The 23,452-nt window shown below is 41.5% G+C and overlaps 1 protein-coding gene across 1 annotated transcript; it reads left to right on the top strand.

Annotated features, from left to right (window-relative positions):
* The first annotated feature begins 294 nt into the window (after nt 1–294).
* Nucleotides 295–23,250, top strand: TNFSF13B (TNF superfamily member 13b). Its single transcript, XM_075262828.1, has 6 exons — nt 295–774; nt 11,139–11,220; nt 12,065–12,121; nt 17,665–17,777; nt 19,104–19,254; nt 23,138–23,250. Exons 1-6 carry the CDS (start codon nt 295–297, stop codon nt 23,248–23,250), a joined length of 996 nt encoding a protein of 331 aa, XP_075118929.1.
* Nucleotides 23,251–23,452: the final 202 nt, after the last annotated feature.

The following is a 23,452-nucleotide window of genomic DNA, read 5'->3' as shown; positions in this document are numbered from 1 at the left end:
CAAACAAAAAAAAGAATTTCCCAAGTGGGGCGTAATGTTGTGTATATATAATACTTTTTGTGTGTACATTCCCGTAAATAACTAGAAGTAGTAATGACTATATTAAGTAATAAAGAAAGAGAAGATGACGTACCTACCTTCCTCAAAATATCATTAAATATTACTTCCGTTCTAAAAAGAAGAAGTTACTGAAGATCACAAACAGATAGACAATAGCAGAAGATTACACAGAATACAATGTGACAATTGTGAAGATGGATACAGGAAATAGAATATATGAAATTAAAAAGAAGGATGATAAACTATACGAGTAATACAGGAGAAATAGCTCCAGAAACATCTCATTGTCCTGGAGTAAGATGCCAGTTTGGAAAATCTCTCTTCGATTTGAAGCATAGCTTGGATTACAAAGGGCCAAGTGAGAAAATCCTTAGATATCCTATGAAGAGCTACACAATGGATGCAGCGATGACATCAACAAAATATCTTCCACCCATTGTTGAACAAAGAAGGATTTATTACTGCCATTATCAGTCCCCAAAAGGAGTTTTATTATCTGCTTTTCTTCCCCTCATCATCCTTCTCTTTTCCTGCCTGACAGCTGTATTGCTTTATAATGTCTATGCTCTGAAAACAGAACTTGCCAACTTGCAGGCTGAGCTGAGAGCACACAAAAGACCTGACAGAAGTCAATACGCTTCTACTTTCGTGCTAGAGAATAACCACAATGGAGCAAGCAGTAAGGACCACTCAACCTGGGGAGAAGATTTGCAGGTCAGTCTGTATTAACTTTTTATATTATATGTAAATAGGTATGTATATATGTAAATAAGTATATATGTAAATGTGTCTGATTTGATAAAGCTTAAAGTCAATACTATTTTATTGAGTTCTGTTCTTCCCTAATACATAACTATAGGTATATCACGTACTGTTCTGTATTGAAGTGAATAATTGTACGGTATGCAGCAAGCTCCCATATGCCCTCTAGTGGAAGCTGCAGCCTGCCAGCATGTTAAACAGGTTGGATCAAGTTTATAAGTCATCTTTCAATAAGATTATTATTATTATTATTATTATTATTATTATTATTATTATTATTTATTATTATTGTTTATATAGCACCATTAATTCCATGGTACTTTACAATAGGATAGTTAATAACCTAACCTTCTAATTAATTGAGATCTGTCCACTGAAGCCCTACTGATCAAGAGAATGAGGGTCCCCCATTCCCCACATGAATGGAGTGTCAGGTAATATAGGTGTATATTTAGGTGACTGCTGGAGATAGCACAGTTCAGCTATCTCTGCAGTCTCATAACAGTGTATAGAGTGGAAAATTGCTGCTCCATTCATACAAGGAAAACTGTTATCATCCACAGGATAGATGATAACTTGAAGATTGGTTGAATTCCAATATGGATGGTGATAACTTATAAACTTGGTCCAGAAGGTTTAAACTAAATGCCTATGCAAGCACTCAGAAACAAAGAGAACATTGTCTCCTATTAACACATATACAGTCCTATGAAAAAGTTTGGGCACCCCTATTAATCTTAATCATTTTTAGTTCTAAATATTTTGGTGTTTGCAACAGCCATTTCAGTTTGATATATCTAATAACTGATGGACACAGTAATATTTCAGGATTGAAATGAGGTTTATTGTACTAACAGAAAATGCGCAATATGCATTAAACCAAAATTTGACCGGTGCAAAAATATGGGCACCTCAACAGAAAAGTGACATTAATATTTAGTACATCCTCCTTTTGCAAAGATAACAGCCTCTAGTTGCATCCTGTAGCTTTTAATCAGTTCCTGGATCCTGGATGAAGGTATTTTGGACCATTTCTTTCTACAAAACAATTCAAGTTCAGTTAAGTTTGATGGTCGCCGAACATGGACAGCCCGCTCTCAAATTATCTGAAAACAAAGATTGTTCAACATAGTTGTTCAGGGGAAGGATACAAAACGTTGTCTCAGAGATTTAACCTGTCAGTTTCCACTGTGAGGAACATAGTAAGGAAATGGAAGACCACAGGGACAGTTCTTGTTAAGCCCAGAAGTGGCAGGCCAAGAAAAATATCAGAAAGGCAGAGAAGAAGAATGGTGAGAACAGTCAAGGACAATCCACAGACCACCTCCAAAGAGCTGCAGCATCATCTTGCTGCAGATGGTGTCACTGTGCATCGGTAACAATACAGCGCACTTTGCACAAGGAGAAGCTGTCAGGGAGAGTGATGAGAAAGAAGCCGTTTCTGCACGTACGCCACAATTAGAGTTGCCTGAGGTATGCAAAAGCACATTTGGAGAAGCCAACTTCATTTTGGAAACAAAGATTGAGTTGTTTGGTTATAAAAAAAGGCGTTATGCATGGCGTCCAAAAAGAAACAGCATTCCAAGAAAAACACTTGCTACCCACTGTAAAATTTGGTGGAGGTTCCATCATGCTTTGGGGCTGTGTAGCCAATGCCGGCACCGGGAATCTTGTTAAAGTTGAGGGTCGCATGGATTCCACTCAGTATCAGCAGATTCTTGAGAATAATGTTCAAGAATCAGTGACGAAGTTCAAGTTACGCCGGGAATGGATATTTCAGCAAGACAATGATCCAAAACACTGCTCCAAATCAACTCAGGCATTCATGCAGAGGAACAATTACAATGTTCTGGAATGGCCATCCCAGTCCTCAGACCTGAATATCATTGAACATCTGTGGGATGATTTGAAGCGGGCTGTCCATGCTCGGCGACCATCTAACTTAACTGAACTTGAATTGTTTGTCCAAAATACCTTTATCCAGGATCCAGGAACTGATTAAAAGCTACAGGAAGTGACTAGTGGCTGTTATCTTTGCAAAAGGAGGATCTACTAAATATTAATGTCACTTTTCTGTTGAGGTGCCCATACTTTTGCACCGGTCAAATTTTGGTTTAATGCATATTGCACATTTTCTGTTAGTACAATAAACCTCATTTCAATCCTGAAATATTACTGTGTCCATCAGTTATTAGATATATCAAACTGAAATGGCTGCTGCAAACACCAAAATATTTAGAACCAAAAATGATTAAGATTAATAGGGGTGCCCAAACTTTTTCATAGGACTGTATAGAATGAGTAATGACAGAAACAAGAATTAATAATAAGTTCACAACACTCAATGATATCATGTCTAGAGATGAGCGAACACTGTTCGGATCAGCCAATCCGAACAGCACGCTCCCATAGAAATGAATGGAAGCACCTGTGACGCTGACTTTGCCGGCGTCCGGCCGGCGTCACAGGTGCTTCCATTCATTTCTATGGGAGCGTGCAGTTCGGATCGGCTGATCCGAACAGTGTTCGCTCATCTCTAATCATGTCTTCTTTACTGAAGAAAGAATGCAAATTTACAAGGTCCCAGGAAGAAATAGAGAGCAAAAGAGATGTGTCCATGAAGTTCAGCCTAGGGATATGATAGGATCTGCATGAAAGAGTATGACTAGGATTGTCTGCTGTCTGTTCTCCTAAAAGGGGGCATGACAGAGGCATGGTAGAGCTATCAGCCAAGTCAGATTTATCCTAATTTATGCCAGTTTTCTGGCATATATGATGCCAAAAATCAATGCCAACAAGAAGCATAAATTAAGTTCCGGCATGGACATCAGTTTTGATAAATCCGCCCCATGCTCTGTTGATCAGTATGCTATCCATGCTATCACATGCTATCCATGTGCTGTCTGCTACCTATGAATCCTAGTCATTGTAACGCACAATATGGCAATTTTGTTAACAAAAATGTTTTGTCAACCATGGACAAAACATAGAAATAATAAGTGTTTACTAGTCTGTGTAAAATGATACCAGATGCAAGTTCTTGGCTTGTTCTCTCTACTCCAAAGCTACAGATTCAACAGCACTTAATTTGACTTTCTGCAAAGGAGTCTGTCATCAGAACTATATGAACCCATCCCCGCAGATGGACAGTTTAGGGTCACCTAAATCAAAGTGTTTTACCCTTCTCCTGATATCTCTTTTTTGTCAATATGCAAATTATCTCTTTGCAACAATGAGACTGAAGGCATTGCTACACAGAGGTAAGAGGCAGCCTCATCATTGCTCCAAAAAGCAATGGAAAAACACACTTAGGCTAAGGTCACCTGAATCAATCTGCTGTGGGTGGGTTGATATTCTGGTGAGAGACACCCTTGTGTCAAGTTAACCTGTTTTATCTGTACATAGAATATTGTATAATGAAACAGTTCCACAATGATAACAAGATAAAAGTTGAATCAAAACTATTAAATAACCACTCATGTATCACCCTTGCTATTAGTCAATAAGTTAAAGAGGACCTTTCATCAGATCGAGCACATGCAGTTTTATATACCGCTGGAAAGCTGACAGTGCGCTGAATTCAGCGCACTGTCGGCTTTCCCAATCTGTGCCCGTTGTAAAGCGCTATCTGTCCCGGTACCGTAGTGCTTTAGTGTCAGAATGTCGTTTCTGACAGTTAGCCAGGGACGCCCTTCTGCCCAGCAGCGCCTATAGCGCTGTACTGTGGAGCGGGGAGGAACGCCCCCTCCCTCTCTTGATAATACTCGTCTATGGACGAGCTGTGTGAGCAGAAGGAGGAGGCGTTCCTCACCGCCAGTGGTGAACCTAGCCTCTCTGCTGCCTGAGGCGGACGATCGAAAGATCATCAGCCAAAGACAGCGGGGGGAGGGGGGGGACATTACAATAAATACAATGCAGTAATACTCACAGGAGACGTCTCCCCACATTTCCAGTCTCTTCCCTTTGGACCGCCATGACCACTTCTTTCAGCTGTGACTTGACTCTGTAAAGTTTGAAACATAGACATCTTTGACTCCTCAATTCTCCACGCACCCAACCCCTATATATGTATATATACGCACATATATATATATATATATATATATATATATATATATATATATATATATATATCCCACAGCGGCCCCTGCAGCCTATATTATGCCCCACAGTGGCACAATAGAGGTTGCAGGGGGGCTGCTGTGGGGCATAATAGAGGTTACAGGGGCCACAGTGGAACCTTCAAGCTCTATTATGCCCCACAGTTGCACACCCATGAGCTATTATTATACTCAGGGGTCTTTTCAGACCCCCGAGTATAATAATTGGAGCCCCAGGGGAGATGAGGGAACATAATAAACACTGTTACTCACCTCTCCGGCACCCGATGTTAAAGAGGACCTTTCATGGGTTTGGGCAAAGGCAGTTCTATATACTGCTGGAAAGCTGACAGTGCGCTGAATTCAGCGCACTGTCGGCTTTCCCGATCTGTGCCCCAGGTGAAGAGCTATTGGTGCCGGTACCGTAACTCTTCACAGTCAGAAGGGCATGCCTAACAGTCTGTCAGGAACGTCCTTCTTGCCAGCAGCGCCTATCGTGCTGTGCTGTGTGAGCCCCCTCCCTCTGCTCACAGTACTTGTCCATAGAAGAGCACTATCAGGAGGGGAGGGAGCGTTCCTCCCCGCTCACACAGTACAGCGATATAGGCGCTGCTGGGAAGAAGGATATTCCTGACAGACTGTCAGGAACGCCCTTCTGACTGTGAAGAGTTACGGTACCGGCACCAATAGCTCTTCACCCGGGGCACAGATCGGGAAAGCCGACGGTGCGCTTAATTCTGCGCACTGTCAGCTTTCCAGCGGTATATAAAATTGCCTGTTCCCAAACCCATGAAAGGTCCTCTTTATCATACCTCCCAACCGTCCCGATTTCCGCGGGACAGTCACGATTTGGGTGACATGTCCCGCGGTCCCGGTTGGAGGGAGGTATGTCCCGATTTCAACTCAGATCTGCGTCCAGAGGACGCAGATCTGAGTTGAACACACATGCGGCTGAAGGAAGGAGCTGACACAGGTCAGCTCCTCGCTTCGCCGCTGCCCGCCTCTCTCCCTGACACATGCGGCTGAAGCTGCTCGCGTGCTCGCTTCGCCGCTGCGTCTCTCTCTCTCGCTGACACATGCGGCTGAAGCGAGGAGCTGACCTGTGTCAGATCCTCGCTTCGCTGCTGCCGCCGGCTCCTGGCTTGTAGACGCGATGTACAAGCCAGGAGCCGGCGGCAGCAGCAAAGCGAGGAGCTGACACAGGTCAGCTCCTCGCTTCAGCCGCATGTGTCAGCGAGAGAGAGACACAGCGGCGAAGCGAGCACGCGAGCAGCTTCAGCCGCATGTGTCAGGGAGAGAGGCGGGCAGCGGCGAAGCGAGGAGCTGACCTGTGTCAGCTCCTTCCTTCAGCCGCATCTGTCAGCGAGAGAGGCGGGCAGAGAGCGGTGAGGGAGCGGAGGAGAAGGTAAGTTTAATGTGGAGGTGGAACGTGAATCTGGGGGCAGATGAAGGAGAGGACGGCATGACACTGGGGGCAGAGATGAAGAGGACATGAATCTGTGGACAGAGATGGGGACATGAATCTGGTGGCAGAGATGGAGGGACAGGAATCTGGGGGCAGAGATGGGGGACATGAATCTGGGGGCAGAGATGTGGGGACATGAATCTGGGGGCAGAGATGGAGTGGACATGAATCTGGGGGCAGAGATGGAGTGGACACGAAACTGGGGGCAGAGATGGGGGACATGAATCTGGGGGCAGAGATGGAGAGGACATGAATCTGAGGGCAGAGATGGGGGACATGAATCTGGGGGCAGAGATGGGGGACATGAATCTGGGGGCAGAGATGGAGAGGACATGAATTTGGGGGCAGAGATGGAGGGGCATGAATCTGGGGGCAGAGATGGAGGGACATGAATCTGGGGGCAGAGATGGAGGGACATGAATCTGGGGGCAGAGATGTGGGGACATGAATCTGGGGGCAGAGATGGAGAGGACATGAATCTGGGGGCAGAGATGGAGAGGACATGAATTTGGGGGCAGAGATGGAGGGGCATGAATCTGGGGGCAGAGATGGAGGGACATGAATCTGGGGGCAGAGATGTGGGACATGAATCTGGGGGCAGAGATGTGGGGACATGAATCTGGGGGCAGAGATGGAGAGGACATGAATCTGGGGGCAGAGATGGAGGGACATGAATCTGGGGGCAGAGATGGGGGACATGAATCTGGGGGCAGAGATGGAGGGACAGGAATCTGGGGGCAGAGATGTGGGGACATGAATCTGGGGGCAGAGATGGAGGGACATGAATCTGGGGGCAGAGATGGAGGGACATGAATCTGGGGGCAGAGATGGAGGGGACATGAATCTGGGGGCAGAGATGGAGGGACATGAATCTGGGGGCAGAGATGGAGAGGACATGAATCTGGGGGCAGATGAAGGGTGTATATGAAACTGGGGGAGAGATAGAGGGGGGACATATAATTTACGGGTGACTGTAGGAGGATTATACTGTGTGCGGGCACATGAAAAATTAACGAGTGGGCGGAGTCAACACAAAAGTGGGTGGGGCTAAATATGCAGCGGCGCGCTACGCGCTCCACACATTTTGTCCCTCTTTCGGTTCTTCATAAGTTGGTAGGTATGTCTTTATTGCTGGCAGGCTTCGGGCCTATATGGTAATGCCCAGTGATCGTAATGTGATCATGGTCTGGGATATTACCATATAGGCCTGAAGCCTGCCCTAGCAGTACCATACAGGCCAAAGCCTGTGTTAGCAGTAACAGGCTATTACTACTAGCACAGGCTTCGGGCCTATATGGTACTGCTAGGGCAGGCTTTGGGCCTATATGGTAATATTCCAGACCACGTGACGTCTGGGCATTACCATATAGGCCCGAAGCCTGCTAGGAGTAACATCGGATCCCGAAGAGAACTATAGGCCGCGGAGGCCGGCAGTGAGTAGGCCCGGGCAGGCCGCGATCCCACTACCGCCATTATTATACCCGGTGGTCTTTTCAGACCTCCGAGTATAATAATCGGAGCCCCAGGGGAGGGGAGGAGAGGGAACATAATAAACAATGTGTTTATTATGTTCCCTCTCCTCCCCTCCCCTGGGGCTCCGATTATTATACTCGGAGGTCTGAAAAGACCACCGGGTATAATAATGGCGGTAGTGGGATCGCGGCCTGCCCGGGCCTACTCACTGCCGGCCTCCGCGGCCTATAGTACAAGGGGAAGCGGGGGCGGCAGTGAGCAGGTCTGGGGAGGTAGGTAAATAGGCCACTACCTGCTGGAGATACTCCAGCAGGTAGCGGCCTATTATAAAACAAAGAAGTTTTATACTTACAGATCTTGTTATTGCTCCCGCCGCCTCCGCGATCCTCTTCTTCTGCAGGCTGACGTCTGCGTAGGCGGCGTCACTAGGCCGCCTACGCACGCTGATACGTACTCAGACGTCTAGGTATCAGTGAGCGTCATCACATGATTACGCCGCCCACGCTGATACCTAGACGTCTGAGTACGTATCAGCGTGCGTAGGCGGCCTAGTGACGCCGCCTACGCAGATACGTAGACGTCTGAACCAGCGCAGAGAGAAGCAGCTCTCCTGCGCTGGTTCAAAGTAAAAAAAAAAAAAAAGTAATAAAAGAAAAAAAAAAGTCGCTGCTCCCCGCTCACACTCTACAGCGCAGAAAGACGTTCCTGGCTAAGTGTCAGAAACGCCCTTCTGACTGTAAAGCGCTACGGTACCGGGACCGATAGCGCTTTACACCGGGCACAGATCGGGAAAGCCGACAGTGCGCTGAATTCAGCGCACTGTCAGCTTTCCAGCAGTATATAAAACTGCATGTGCTTGATCTGATGAAAGGTCCTCTTTAAGCTAATGGCAAAAATACAAGGAAATTGCATCAAATATAGTCCATATAGTCCATAAGCTCTCTTATGTCAGTAGTACCACTCCCTGAAACTATGATATATATCCAAAAGCTTGTCCTACGATAAAATTATTGTAAACTATGTAAAAGTTTACAATAAGAGTTCTGGAGTGCAGGGATTGATTGTGTTTTTAGGACAAACATCCAGTTTGGTATTAATAATTTTCCACTTATGTATAGGAAATGCTTGAAAGCATTACTAAACTTTCAAGCAACTTTTATTTGTCTGTCAGCCTTACTTTAAATGTTGTAATATACTTTATTAACAAATGTTGTCTCAGTTTTGTGAAATCATACACTTCTTTTTTCTTTCCCTTGCTTCTCTTTTGCCCCAGCATGGTAGCTCAATGGTTCTCCGTGCAGGACTGGGGGTACTTGGGTTGAATCTGGCCTAAGGAAACATCTGCATGGAGTTTGTATATTTTCTCCCTAGATTTCCTCCCACATACCAAAAATGTACTGATATGTAAATTCCCATGAACAATTGGTCTAGTGATAAATAGGATAGAACAGGAACAGAAAGTACTGTATAACAGCAATTGCAGACTTTATGACAAGTCCATTTACCACTAGTGAATGAGTTACTGTACTAGTCTGCAATTTGTATTGCATATAACAGACATCATTATTCAATTGTTGCATAATAGAAATTGTGTATGAATACTGATACACAGGACCAGTTCCAGCTTTGTGTGCGTCCTTGGGTGAGAGAGCCTCAGTTGGCCCCTTTTGGAGAAATTCATGCACACCAAAGCAAAAAAATAACTGAAATTGGGTGTTTTTTGCTGAGGCAGACCTACTGGAGTGGGCAGTCCACTCCATACAAGTAGGTAGAACCTGTTCAGATGTCGGAATGTAAAGATTAATTCGAGGTGGATATCTGCCCCTGATTCCTCTTTATTTTCTGCCCCCCCCCCCCTTGACTCTGGCTCACATTGTTGAATAGAGAGTATTAATATTCCATTGTAGCTTTCCACTGCAAATTAGGCCCAAATGAATAAGTTTAAGGCTCGGTTCCCATGGAGTAACGCGCCGCTCATTCCGACTCGTAAATACGTGTCAGAGTGAGCGCTTCAAAACAGATCCCATTGACTTCAATGGCTGCCGTCTTACACGTGCTACACATTGAAATCAATGGGAGGCTTTTTAACCTATTGATTTCAGTTTGTAGCGCTTGTAAGCCGGCACCCATTGTAGTCAATGGGATCTGTTTCAAAGAGCTCACTATGACTCGTATTTACGTGTCAGAATGAGCGTCGCGTTACTCCGTGGGAACGGAGCCTATTCAGTGGAGAGTCTCAAGCTATGGCCCCTGAATTTGGGGCAAGATCAAGCAAGACTCTTTTTCTTTTTTTTTCCTCAGTGGAACGCAGAATGAGAGTAGAATCTGATGCTAATTTGGTGTTGAAATCCACTGCAAAATCAGTACCAGATTCCACTGTGTGAACACGGCCTGATACTGTTAACAGTAGAATGAACATTTCATTAGTATTACTGGAAGTGCTCAATTCAGAAACTAAGTGGGCCCCCACAGATACTATATATAGAGGCATAACTAGCAAAGACTGGGTCCCATAGAATACTTCAGACTTGGCCCCACTACCCCCTCCCCCATTTACATGCACTATAATGTCCCACAATGGTCTCTCCACGCAGTATAATGTCCAAAAGTGGCCCCCACACAGTGTAATATCACTTAGTGGCCACTCCACACAGTATAATGTCCCATAGTATCCTCTACGATGTTCAGCGTCAGCAACATGACATGAGATGCATGGGGGTCGCCTGAAGGGCTGAAGGGGAAGCGAAGGCTGCGGTGGCCAGGAGCAGGGATCACTAAGTAAATAGGGCTTGTTACCTAGCACTGGGTTTCAAGTAAAGAGACATGATTTTGTGGACAAAGGGATTCCAAAACTCTCTAGAGTCAGGGACATGAAGTTCCAGTCTACTCGGCCAAAGGCTTTTTCTCTACATCAGTAATAAGTGAAACCAACAGAGTTTTCCACAGCTGAGTAGACTGGATCAGCCTTTTTTTTTTTTTTTTTTTTTTTTTTTTTTAATTGGACACAAAAGTATAGTAACAGTTAATCCTATGTAAACTGATGCCCCTTTGTTGTCCTTGGATTAAATCAGTTTTTTTAGTAGATTAAATTGCATCCTCCAAATGGATTAATAAAAGTCTGGTGTCATTGTACAGTCACAAAGAATAAGGGGCTCTTATTATCACATGCTGTACCAGTTCATATCTATGCAAACACTGTAACTAGAGTTAGAAGGTTGATATACTGTACCTTTAATGCATTTCTCATAATGTGTTTAACCTGGTTAATATTTTTACAGAGAGAAAAATCTTCAGATGCCCAGAAAGAAGGTAGCCTACGACAAAACACGCGATCACGAAGACATACGCCTGATGGAAATGGTATGAATTTATTGTGCTCAGATTGAGCTCTTCTAGGAAATTCCTGATTGAGCACAAAAATTGCTGAAACTTTGTGCTAAACATCTAGGGAAGAATATGTTCCTTGAGATCTTAGAGCTGACATATTAGAAAGATGGCGAGCTTCAGTCAGAGCAATATATCTACTGATCAACATTGTGCATTCCATAAACTTACAATTTATTATTTTTTATTTCTTCAGAGGAACTTTCTCTACTCTGAAACTCAGTAATAATCTCCTTATTGTGGCTGGGTTATCTTCTCATGCGTACACTGTCCCTGACTGATAACCTGTCCACAAGAAGTAAATTATGACTGGAGTTCTGACAAGTCCCAGACCATAGTCCGCATTCATGGTCATATCCATTGACAATCGATCAATAGAAAATATTTTCAATACTAAGATGGTTACACTTCATGAACACAACTGTAGTTTTTATCAGCAATTGTGGATACAAATATAGTCCCATTCACTTCTATAGGCCCAGACACAGGACCACAGGTCGTATTTCTGGCTGCATTTGCGGCACAGGCCAGTGTATAGAATCATACAGGATTCAAGATTGTGGATGACATACTGATACAGTACAGACATGTATTGGTGTGGATTGCAGATCAGTATTTGCAGACTGTTAAGGAAGCCTTAGAGAAAATCTTTAAAACTGCAAAATTTTTAGTTATTTATATTTGCAAAAATATTTAACTTTTAATTGTATACAAATCTAAATAAAGTTATGTTTGTGGGAAAACTCCTTTAAGTTTATGTTGTATATTGTGTGTATGAAATTTGTTTCACCAGTCACAGCACTTTATTTTTTGTTTTTAGTTTCCAATTCCTGCTTACAATTAATTCCTGACAAAACAAGGAAAACAGAAGATCAAGGTTTGTAAGACATTCTTCTGTTATTAACCTTTTTAAGGCCAGAGTCCTATATTGCAAAAATGGAGTGCTTACGCCAAGGTAAAAAATGCTGCGTTTTACAGTACCTGCAAACTGGATGGGATGTAGTAGTAGTAGTAGTAGTAGTAGTTGTAGTTGTTCTTCTTCTTCTTCCATGGTGCTGTACATTTGAGGGTTTACATACGGTATACAAAAAAAAATTATACTAACAATGACCGAATGGCACAGTGGGATGGAGAGCCCTTCCCACTTACAATCTATGAGGGAAAAGACAGTTGTTTAAAGGACGGATGAGAGCAGAGCGGAGTAGGAGGTCTTTGGAGGATCTGAGGTTACGTGTGGGCAGGTAGCGGATTAGGTCAGAGATATATGGAGGGGACAGGTTGTGGATGGCTTTGTATGTCAGCGTTGGTATTTTGAACTCTATTCGTTGGATTGTCAGAGGGGACCGGCCGATGAAGAACGGGGGGAGAGGTGTATTAAGCAAGCAGCACAGTTTAAGGTGGACTGGAGAGGGGGTTAGAGTATTTGCTGGGAGTCCATGCAGAAGGGTGTTACAGTAATTTAAGCAGAAGATTATAAGGGCATGAACTAGCATTTTTTAATACTCATATTGCTGTAAAAAAAAAAAAATCTGCAGTTAAAAATCTGCGTTTTCAAAATCACCAGTGTTTTTGAAAATCGCAGCATGTCAACTATACTTATGGAAATGCTGGTGTTTTCCATATAGGAATAATAAGGGCAGAAAGTTAGCAAAGGAAAACGCTGCAGACTTTCTGCGAAAAATACTGCGGAATAATAATGTGATACTCTTCTGTCACTGTCTTTTCCACAATGTTGTTTTGAAGGGGGTGCTCGCAGGCCCTGGGGAATGCCCAGGGTGGTTGGTGGACTCATTTACATGAAGTAATTAACCAGGATTACAACGGAACGGCAGGGAGGGTAGTGGTAGTGGTAGAATAGCCTTTTTAAAGTCTATCCAGGAATGTCTTTATCTCAACACCACTGGCACCAATGATGGAATCCCTTTAATAATAAAAGGAAGTTTTATGGATCTATCTTATGTTGGATTTTCTGATCCTTGGATCTTGGACTTGATCTCCAGTCATCTATGCATCCACATTTGTGGAACATTTTGGAGATTTGGTGAACTGAATATACATGTGTTATATTGTACAATGTTACCTTCCACTTCTTATTTGTGTTTTCATATGTGTAAGCTTTCATGAAATCTATTCCTATATACTTCAAACAAATATTTGATTTTGTAATATGTCATTGACGGCATTAGTTAAATAAAGCTAGATACTTAATGGCTTGGTAAACTCATGTTGCAAGGTTATTACTTTGAGTTTAATTTATGTCCATTAAATAAAATATGTGCACTAATAAATTCAATTAAACATGTGTAGGATACATTAAATTGAATTATTCCATTGGAGTGCTTTATTGGATTAGCTCTTATGCTGCATTATGACAAATGTCCATGTGTGCCTGTTGTTTTTCTGATTTGTGTTTTTTTTATGACTGCTGAATATTAAGTGTTGATTTTAGCAACCAATGCATGTCCCATCACCTTATCACATTCTGCATGGCACAGGGATGACCATAAAACAGGAGATGTGAAGGGCAAATATTAATGCAAACACTGATTAATATTGGCTGCTTTATAGCTTTTGGTGTTTGACTCCTAAGACTTAAAACTGCAGAATTTATTGGAAAAGAAAAAGGTCAAACAAATTCATGACATGATCGATCATACAGGACCAAGGCCTCAAGCATTAGACAGCAAAAAAATAGCACATTCCTTGTTTTAAGGGAGTCTGTCAGCAGAAACGACCCAGGCCCACAGGTAGAGGGTTAGGGTTGCCTGAATAAAACAGTGTGCTCCCCTTGTAAATTGGTTCCTCCATTGCTGAGATACCACTGTTTTTATCAATATGTAAATGTGCTCTTTGAAACAATAAGATCATTGTAACTTACCTGCAACACTCCCATTGCTCCAAATAGCTCATTTGTGTATTGACAAAAACATCAATATCTTGGCAATGGAATCGTGGATTCAAGAGGGTAAAGCACACCCTCATTCATTCAGGTGACCCTAATCTATATAAATACCAAATAGGAAGACTATAGCTCACCACATATGTTGTGATATCTTCTATATTTCCAGGGTGCTTTTTTTATGTAGATTGTGAGCCCTACATAGAGCTCACAATGTACATTTTCCCCTATCAGTATGTCTTTTTGGAATATGGGATGGAAATCCACGCAAACACGGGGAGAACATACAAACTCCTTGCAGATGGTTGTTTGCCCTTGGTGGGATTTGAACACCAGGACTCCAGCGCTGCAAAGCTGCAGTGCTAACCACTGAGCCACTGTGTGGCCCCCATAACTTTAAAATTGATGCATATTACAGGCGAGATACAAAAAGTGCAGGTGAAAACACACACAAACGTGATTTAAAACTTCATGGCTGACACGTTTCTGGGTGCACCGACCCCTTAGTCATAGCCTAGGCATAGCCTTAGCCCAGAAACGCGTCAGCCATGAAGTTTTAAATCACGTTTGTGTGTGTTTTCACCTGCACTTTTTGTATCTCGCCTGTAATATGCATCAATTTTAAAGTTATACATTAAAGATGGAATTTTAAAGGAAAAGCAGGAGTGCGGACCGACTTGCTTCGTATACCATTTGACCCTAATCTATCTCTTTGTAGAGCTGGGTTGACAGGTGCCAGACTACCTTTAAAAGAAGAATTCAAGTGCAAAATATATAAAAACATAAGAAATTGCAAGTTTTTGATACCTCCTGTTCAGCAGTTTTGGATATTCTTGATGATCAACTGCTATTAAAAAATGGAAGTGGCTGCCAACGACCTATTTTCTTTTGTCACACTAATGCATTGCATTGCAACCTTGATATAATCTCTTTCTGTAAAGTATGTACACAATGATGAAATGGCCTACAAGGGGTGCTCAGTAACCCCCATTGGTGTTTGCTTTGGAAGCAATCCTGTACCTATAGGGTCTATTTTTCTATGGGTTCCATAGTATGATTAAATAAAGACAAACTGTATGTCCACCAAGTTCTACCAGGAAAAGTGACAGGATGGATATAAAATAACCTATTAGATCTTATTAACAGTGACAATGCAATTAAACGTACACACGTTCTAATTCTCTCTAATTTTGATCAAGGCACTGCAGTCACTGCAAGGACATTCAGCCCTCTATTATGCCAATAGTTCTTTTAAAGCTTTATTCAAACATGATTCAGGCACTATATTAGGCACATACAGCTGGAAATACTCTTAGTCTATATACATCTAATGTGCCCATAGACTTTCAAGGTAGATTAGTTCAGTAACAATATGGGCCTATCAATTCCAACCTATTATCCTACTTGATGATCTTGAGGAAGGCAAAACCCCTGTAGGATGGATGCCAATTGCCCCATGTTAGTGGAAAAAAAAATCATTCCTGACTAAATATTTTACAGTAAATGACTCAATCAGTGCCTTGTAACTCATGATATTTTTGCTCCCAAGAACGGCATCCCATTTCTCTTGAATTTGTGCCAAAAACTCCCACAACATCTTGTGAAATTGCATTTTAAAGTCTCAGTGTTGTTACACTAAAGAATGGTGATGATGAGAGTTTTGTCTTCTTTTCAGTGTTATAGGCCATACATACATTGTAATTAGATTTCCCCACGCTGTTTGCTGAAGTTAAAGGGGTTGTCAAGTTTCAATAAATAAAAGTATATTGGGCAGCATTAGGGTATGGCTATCTACACATTTCTACTGAGCATTTGTACCTCCTTGACTGTAAAGTGCTAAATTGCATATGGTGCATGCTGTGATTAAGGTGGGGGCCCCACGGAACAAAAACGCCGCGATTTGCCCACAGCGGAAACAATTGCGGTGTTTTACAGTATGGGCAAAGTGGATGGGATTTTATTGAATCCCATGCCCACTTTGCAGTAAAAACCGCCATGTGGACATGCTGCGATTTCCAAAACGGACGCACTTTATTGCTGTGGGGCGTCCCATGGGGCCTTAGCCTAAAGGTATTTTATCACATAAACCAACATCTAAGACAACCTAAGACAGTAGGTTTTGGTTTAGAGCACAAAAATCATCTGACAGGTTGCCTTTAGGAAAATAAATTTATGAAGCTAATCTAAAGTAGAAAATCTAGGAAACTTAGGGATATCAGGCAATGCTGTAAATGCAGTCTCAGGGTTTCCTGGAATAACTCCGTCACACAGAATTCATTCTTAGTAACTTCCTGGGAAATGAAGGTTAGTAACAAAAGGCAAAGTAAAGAGATGGTTAATTACTTTTCTTTAGTCTTTTCTAGTTTGCAATTTGGTATGTGCAGCTTGCTGATAGGAGGGAAGGTTATACAACGATATAAAAGTAGTAACTCTATATAACAGAGACAAAAATAGCATTCAAGGATAAAGTCAAGGCAGATTAAAAGCCTGTAGGAAATGCTGAAGTAGGTTGGATTGCTGACGCACAAATTCAGAAATTATTGTGTTTTAGATATTTATTTTATAAAAGGTTGTCAGGTTTATGAAAAAGCCGGTTTACAAAGTAATTCAGTCTGAAAAACAATTGAATGAGCACACAAAATAAAATACATAGAAAAAAAGTACACAGATCATTGGCATGTGGGAAAGGAAAAAAGAAAAAAAAAATTATAAGGTTTGCAGTGTTAGTTGTAGGTTGGTGTAAGTGATCGACGGGAACAGTTTTTTTTTTTTTTTATAGTGGAAAATGCCATCTAGTCTGGATATAACTTTCCTTAAAGGGAGTCTTTCAGCAGGAAAAGCCGGATCAGATTAATGACAGTACTTTGTAGGGAGGAATCTACACTTTCCAACGATACCCCAGTAAGAGAAGAAATGCCCCTAAAGCCCTTTTCATTTAATTTGCATAAGAATAAAATCTTGATGTTCATGAAAATTAAGTTGCATGCTATAATTAGAAAGGTATTTTTGGAAAATGCTGAAGCCACCCTACAGGGCACTGTCATTAGTTTCATACTGATTTTTCTGCTGACAGACTCCCTTTAAGTGGATAAGAGGCTTCTTGTAGGCTATGTGCAATGGGGATTTTTTTGCAGCCAGAAATATAATAGACATCTAAGGAATAAAGGGAGTAAATTGGGCCATTTCAAAATGAAGGATGGCTTCCCATGGGATTTTATACAGATGCATAGACAAAACAGAAAATATTAGTCTATACACTTTGAAGCAGACTCAGGCCAACTCTCACTCATGACTCCTATTTCTTCTGGAATTCTCACTGTGATTGACATGACATATATTACATTATCTCAATAACTGGCAGTTTGCATCAGACAGGTATTGGTCAGATTCTTCAATTTTAAATACAGAAAAATACATGTCAAAGTGAAAACATAAAGAAATTTTTTATAATAACCTAAATATATGTATAGTAAAGGCTTTAGTGCGGATCTTGTTACATAGATTTTCTTCATTACATTCAGGTGACAACACCTTAATACCTTGGATTCTTAGTTTGAAGCAAGGAACTTCTATTGAAGAAAAACTAAACAAAATGTTAATAAAAGAAAGTGGAATATTTTTCATATATGGCCAGGTAAGGTAAAAACATTTCTAAGCATATATACTGTGTCTGAGTTTATGTATATTTTTGTTGGTTTCTCTCTTCAGAAACAACACCTTTCAGAATACTCCTGGCATCGCCTTGTCTGCTGCAGGAGGAATGAAGTAATGTTGGGTTCTTAGTAAGGGGTATATAAGGTACTTATACCCTAACAGAAAATATAGACAAGGCTATCTTTCACAGGAAACAAAAAAGAATGACTTATTTGAGGGAAATTTTCCATTTTTTAATCCTCTCTTGTAAGGGCCCATTCACACAGAGGAAAATGGTGAGGAATTTGGTGTGGAATTTCAGCGCTGAAAGAAAAGCCTCCTATTGACTTCAATTGGTTCTTTTTTTGAACCCATTGAAGTCAATGGGAGGCTTTTTTTTTGAGCGCTGAAATTCCACACCAAATTCCTCACCATTTTCCTTCGTGTGAATGGACCATAATGCTTACTAGCTCTCATCTGTTGTTATGTTGGTAGCTAATATATATTTGAAACTAAGGTGTCTAGAAATGACACCTACAACAGCATTTGTCATACTAAGGGCTCGTTCATATCTGAGCCCGGGCCTCTGTTATGCAGGTTTCCATTTCCTGCACAAAACAGGGCAGGAGACGGAAACCTGCCGGAATCTTTCAAACCCATTCATTTGAATGAGTTTGAAAAGTGTCTGGCCGTGAGCGCCGGTGAGCGTTTTATGCTCTCTGCGGCAAAAACGTTTTTTTTTTAACCGGACACAGAGTCTGACATGCAGTACTCTGTGTCCGGTTTAAAAAAAACTGTTTCGCCGCGGAGAGCATAAAACGCTCACCGGCGCTCACGGCCGGACTTGGCATGACAGATTTCCATCTTCTGCATGCAGAAGACGGAAACTGAAAGCGGAGACCCGAACGCTGATGTGAACCCAGCATAAGCAATGCTTGAGAAGACAATATATATAGGAAACTAAACTAACTAGCTGTAAATACATGGAATAATAGGTCTAATAATAATGTCACGTGTACACGTCTTAAAATTTCCTCATCAGAAACTCTAGTGGCTTAATTCTGCTTTTTTCAGTAAATCGCAGGGGGGTCTCTGTGTTGGCATTCTAGGGATTTTAAAATGCCACATTGTAGCAATGTCAGAAATGGAAAGCTATTGTGAGATTTTCCAAGAGTCTTGAAAAGAGCAGGTTGCTTGGCAGAAAAAATAAAATAATAAACTAAATATAATATGTCAAAAGTTACATAATGCAGTGGAAATAAAGCAATTTGACTACTATAGCATTACATTAGGATTTTTGTAATTCTAATTGTAATTTTTTTTGTAGGTGTGGTATAAGGATGATGTGTTTGCCATGGGTCATATAATCCAGAGGAAAAAGATCCATATAGTGGGTGATGATCCAAGCTTGGTAACTCTGTTTACATGCATACAGAATATGCCAGAGTCTAACCCAAACAATTCATGTTTTACAGCAGGTAAGTTATAAGTCTTAGGATTACATTTACTTGTTAGGGCCTGGTTTTTCTGTTGTTACATTCCAATAGCCATAACTTGTTACGTTATCTATAAATGTATCAGTATGTTGGCATCATTTTGAGGTACATATGTCTAATTAGTTGACTTTAATCGATTCTTTTAACTCTTTTTATTTTTAACTCTTTTTATTTTTAACATTCACTCGCTTATTCATAAGATATGGCTCCTGGAAGGTTCTAGGTAAATTAGCTCTTATTCACTAAGTGGGCAGGAATCTTTTGTTTTCCTCATAGAAAATAACAGTGGGAAGAAAAAAAACTCAAAAGAGCCGAACCGTAGTTTTTTTTTTACAGTTTAAAAAGTGATCAACATTTCAGAAATTCCTCAAAATGATGATATAAATACAAGTACATCCGGCTCCACAAACAAAGGCACTCTATGCAGCCCCATACATGCAAAAACCATGACGTTTAACAGTCACTGCCAAGTGGATGGGATTTTAGAAAATCCCATTCACACATTGAAGAAAAATACAGTCCTATGAAAAAGTTTGGGCACCCCTATTAATCTTAATCATTTTTAGTTCTAAATATTTTGGTATTTGCAACAGCCATTTCAGTTTGATATATCTAATAACTGATGGACACAGTAATATTTCAGGATTGAAATGAGGTTTATTGTACTAACAGAAAATGTGCAATATGCATTAAACCAAAATTTGACCGGTGCAAAAGTATGGGCACCTCAACAGAAAAGTGACATTAATATTTAGTAGATCCTCCTTTTGCAAAGATAACAGCCTCTAGTTGCTTCCTGTAGCTTTTAATCAGTTCCTGGATCCTGGATAAAGGTATTTTGGACAAACAATTCAAGTTCAGTTAAGTTAGATGGTCGCCGAGCATGGACAGCCCGCTTCAAATCATCCCACAGATGTTCAATGATATTCAGGTCTGGGGACTGGGATGGCCATTCCAGAACATTGTAATTGTTCCTCTGCATGAATGCCTGAGTTGATTTGGAGCAGTGTTTTGGATCATTGTCTTGCTGAAATATCCATCCCCGGCGTAACTTCAACTTCGTCACTGATTCTTGAACATTATTCTCAAGAATCTGCTGATACTGAGTGGAATCCCTGCGACCCTCAACTTTAACAAGATTCCCGGTGCCGGCATTGGCCACACAGCCCCAAAGCATGATGGAACCTCCACCAAATTTTACAGTGGGTAGCAAGTGTTTTTCTTGGAATGCTGTTTCTTTTTGGACACCATGCATAACGCCTTTTTTTTTATAACCAAACAACTCAATCTTTGTTTCCAAAATGAAGCTGGCTTCTCCAAATGTGCTTTTGCATACCTCAGGCAACTCTATTTGTGGCGTACGTGCAGAAACGGCTTCTTTCTCATCACTCTCCCATACAGCTTCTCCTTGTGCAAAGTGCGCTGTATTGCTGACTGATGCACAGTGACAACATCTGCAGCAAGATGATGCTGCAGCTCTTTGGAGATGGTCTGTGGATTGTCCTTGACTGTTCTCACTATTCTTCTTCTCTGCCTTTCTGATATTTTTCTTGGCCTGCCACTTCTGGGCTTATCAAGAACTGTCCCTGTGGTCTTCCATTTCCTTACTATGTTCCTTACAGTGGAAACTGACAGGTTAAATCTCTGAGACAACTTTTTGTATCCTTCCCCTGAACAACTACGTTGAACAATCTTTGTTTTCACATCATTTGAGAGCGGGCTGTCCATGTTCGGCGACCATCTAACTTAACTGAACTTGAATTGTTTTGTAGAAAGAAATGGTCCAAAATACCTTCATCCAGGATCCAGGAACTGATTAAAAGCTACAGGAAGCAACTAGAGGATGTTATCTTTGCAAAAGGAGGATTTACTAAATATTAATGTCACTTTTCTGTTGAGGTGCCCATACTTTTGCACTGGTCAAATTTTGGTTTAATGCATATTGCGCATTTTCTGTTAGTACAATAAACCTCATTTCAATCCTGAAATATTACTGTGTCCATCAGTTATTAGATATATCAAACTGAAATGGCTGTTGCAAACACCAAAATATTTAGAACTAAAAATGATTAAGATTAATAGGGGTGCCCAAACTTTTTCATAGGACTGTATGCGCAGTGGAAATGCTTGAAAACAGTTGTGGTTTTGGAAATTGCAGTATGGCAATTATACCTATGAAATGCTGGCGGTTTCCCTATAAATATAATAGAAGCAGAAAGTTTACCGAGGAAACCTGCTTTTGTGCTGCGGCCCTCTACTTGAGGCAAAAAATCGGTAGCGGTGCAGTGTACCGTTATCCAGTTGCGGAACTCTGCTCCGGATTAGGCCCAAATGAATCGGCCTAGTAGGGAGGGAGTGTTTTCAGGCGGACGTCCGCGGATGAACCGGCCGCGGCATCTGCCTGTAGAATGAGCATGTCGCTTCTTTTTTCCGAGAGCCGGAACAGCTCACAGAAGAAAGAAATGACCGGCTCCTATTGCAGAAAAAGGAACCCATTGAAGTCAATGGGAGGACATTTTTTCAGCACTGAAATTCCACACCAAATTCCTCACCAATTTTCCTACGTGTAAATGGACCCTTAGGCCGGGGCCCCACGGCGGAAACGCCGTGTGAAAAATCGTGGCATTGTACAGTACAGGCAAAGTGGATGAGATTCATGCGATCCCATACCCAAGTTGCAGTTAAAACAGCAGCGTGAATATACTGTGATTTCCAAAACTGGCACGGTTTTGGAAATTGCAGCGTGTTAATTGAAATGCCGGCGACTTTCCTGTAGACATAACTTTATCAGAAAGTCCATGGAGGAAAACTCTGAGAACTTTTTGTTCAAAGCGCTGCAAGAAGAACTGCTATGTGTTCCTGCCGTGGTTTTTCCCGCAGCGCTTTAGCGCTGTGTATCGTCTCATGGGGCCTTAGCCTTACTGTGTTTTTGTCAGCAGCAATTTTTAGCTGTATTTCCCTATATTTGGCCTTAGCCTAAAGTTGTTTTTGTCACTTCCTGCAATTTACTTGAGAATCTTAGGTGTCCTAAAAATTAAGAATAATGTGGGATTCCTTTTTAAACGATCAGTAACATGAAACTGAACTGAAATGTCTGTCTGTTTTCACTGCTTACCTACATTATTCTTAGGAATACCTAATATACTGCCAAATGCTACAGATATTCAATATCAATTTGCATTATGAAAATTCTAATGTATTTCTACATGACACTAACAAGCACCACTCGCAGGCCTTTCACAGCCAGCATGATAAATCACATAGCGTCAGAATAACTGGGTCATTATCACTGAAGTATTGTATTGTACTGAAGTAGATGTAGACAAGAAATCATACATAAATGTGAACCATAGGCTACAAAAATCACCTAGGTGAATAGGGTAGAAATATTGCTTATTTGTAGTCATATTGAAGTGAACTATATAATGTATACAGCATGTCCCCCTAAAATTACAAAATCACCAGTCAGTAAACACAAGCAGTTATCTATTGTATTTAGCTATTTCTTGGTTACATCTGTGTCTGAGAAAGTTCAATGAAAACCAATATGAGAGTAAGTTCACTGCACTGCACCATCATCCAGCCGCGCACTCTGCTCCGGATTAGGCCCAATGAATGGGCCTATTCCGGAGGAGGGAGTGTCTTCAGGCCAAATCGCGAGGCGACTCGGCCTGAAGAATGAGCGGCTCCCATTGATTTCAATGGGAGCTGTCTTTTTGGTCAGGTTTTTGAGGCGAATACGGCCTCAAAACCCTGACCAAAAATCTCTGTGTGAACTTACCCTAACTGCCATTTCCCTAATCCCTGTAATAAACAATATATATATAGTCTGATGCTGATTTTTAATCTTTGTTTTATTTTCTAGGAATTGCAAAATTGGATGAAGGTGATGAGCTTCAGCTCATAATACGAAGAAAAAGTGCGAACATCTCTTTAAATGGACATAGCACTTTCTTTGGGGCCATTAAACTCTTGTGAATACAAGGAAACAAAGCAAGTTCTGCTGGAATCACTAGTACAAAGGAATAATAAAGCTTTGATAGACTGAAGCCTAAATAGGAAATATTAAGAAGGAAATACACTTGTTAGGGGCTAACACCATCAGTATTAACATTTCTGGTAATCCCAGCCTCATCTATCAATCTGTGTATAAGATTACCTTATTTTTATGTGCTTTGAA

This window comes from Leptodactylus fuscus, chromosome 2, assembly GCF_031893055.1.
Source record: "Leptodactylus fuscus isolate aLepFus1 chromosome 2, aLepFus1.hap2, whole genome shotgun sequence".
Taxonomy (NCBI): Eukaryota; Metazoa; Chordata; class Amphibia; order Anura; family Leptodactylidae; genus Leptodactylus; species Leptodactylus fuscus.
The sequence above is the reverse complement of the archived record's forward strand: the minus strand, read 5'-3'. Positions and strand labels throughout refer to the sequence as shown.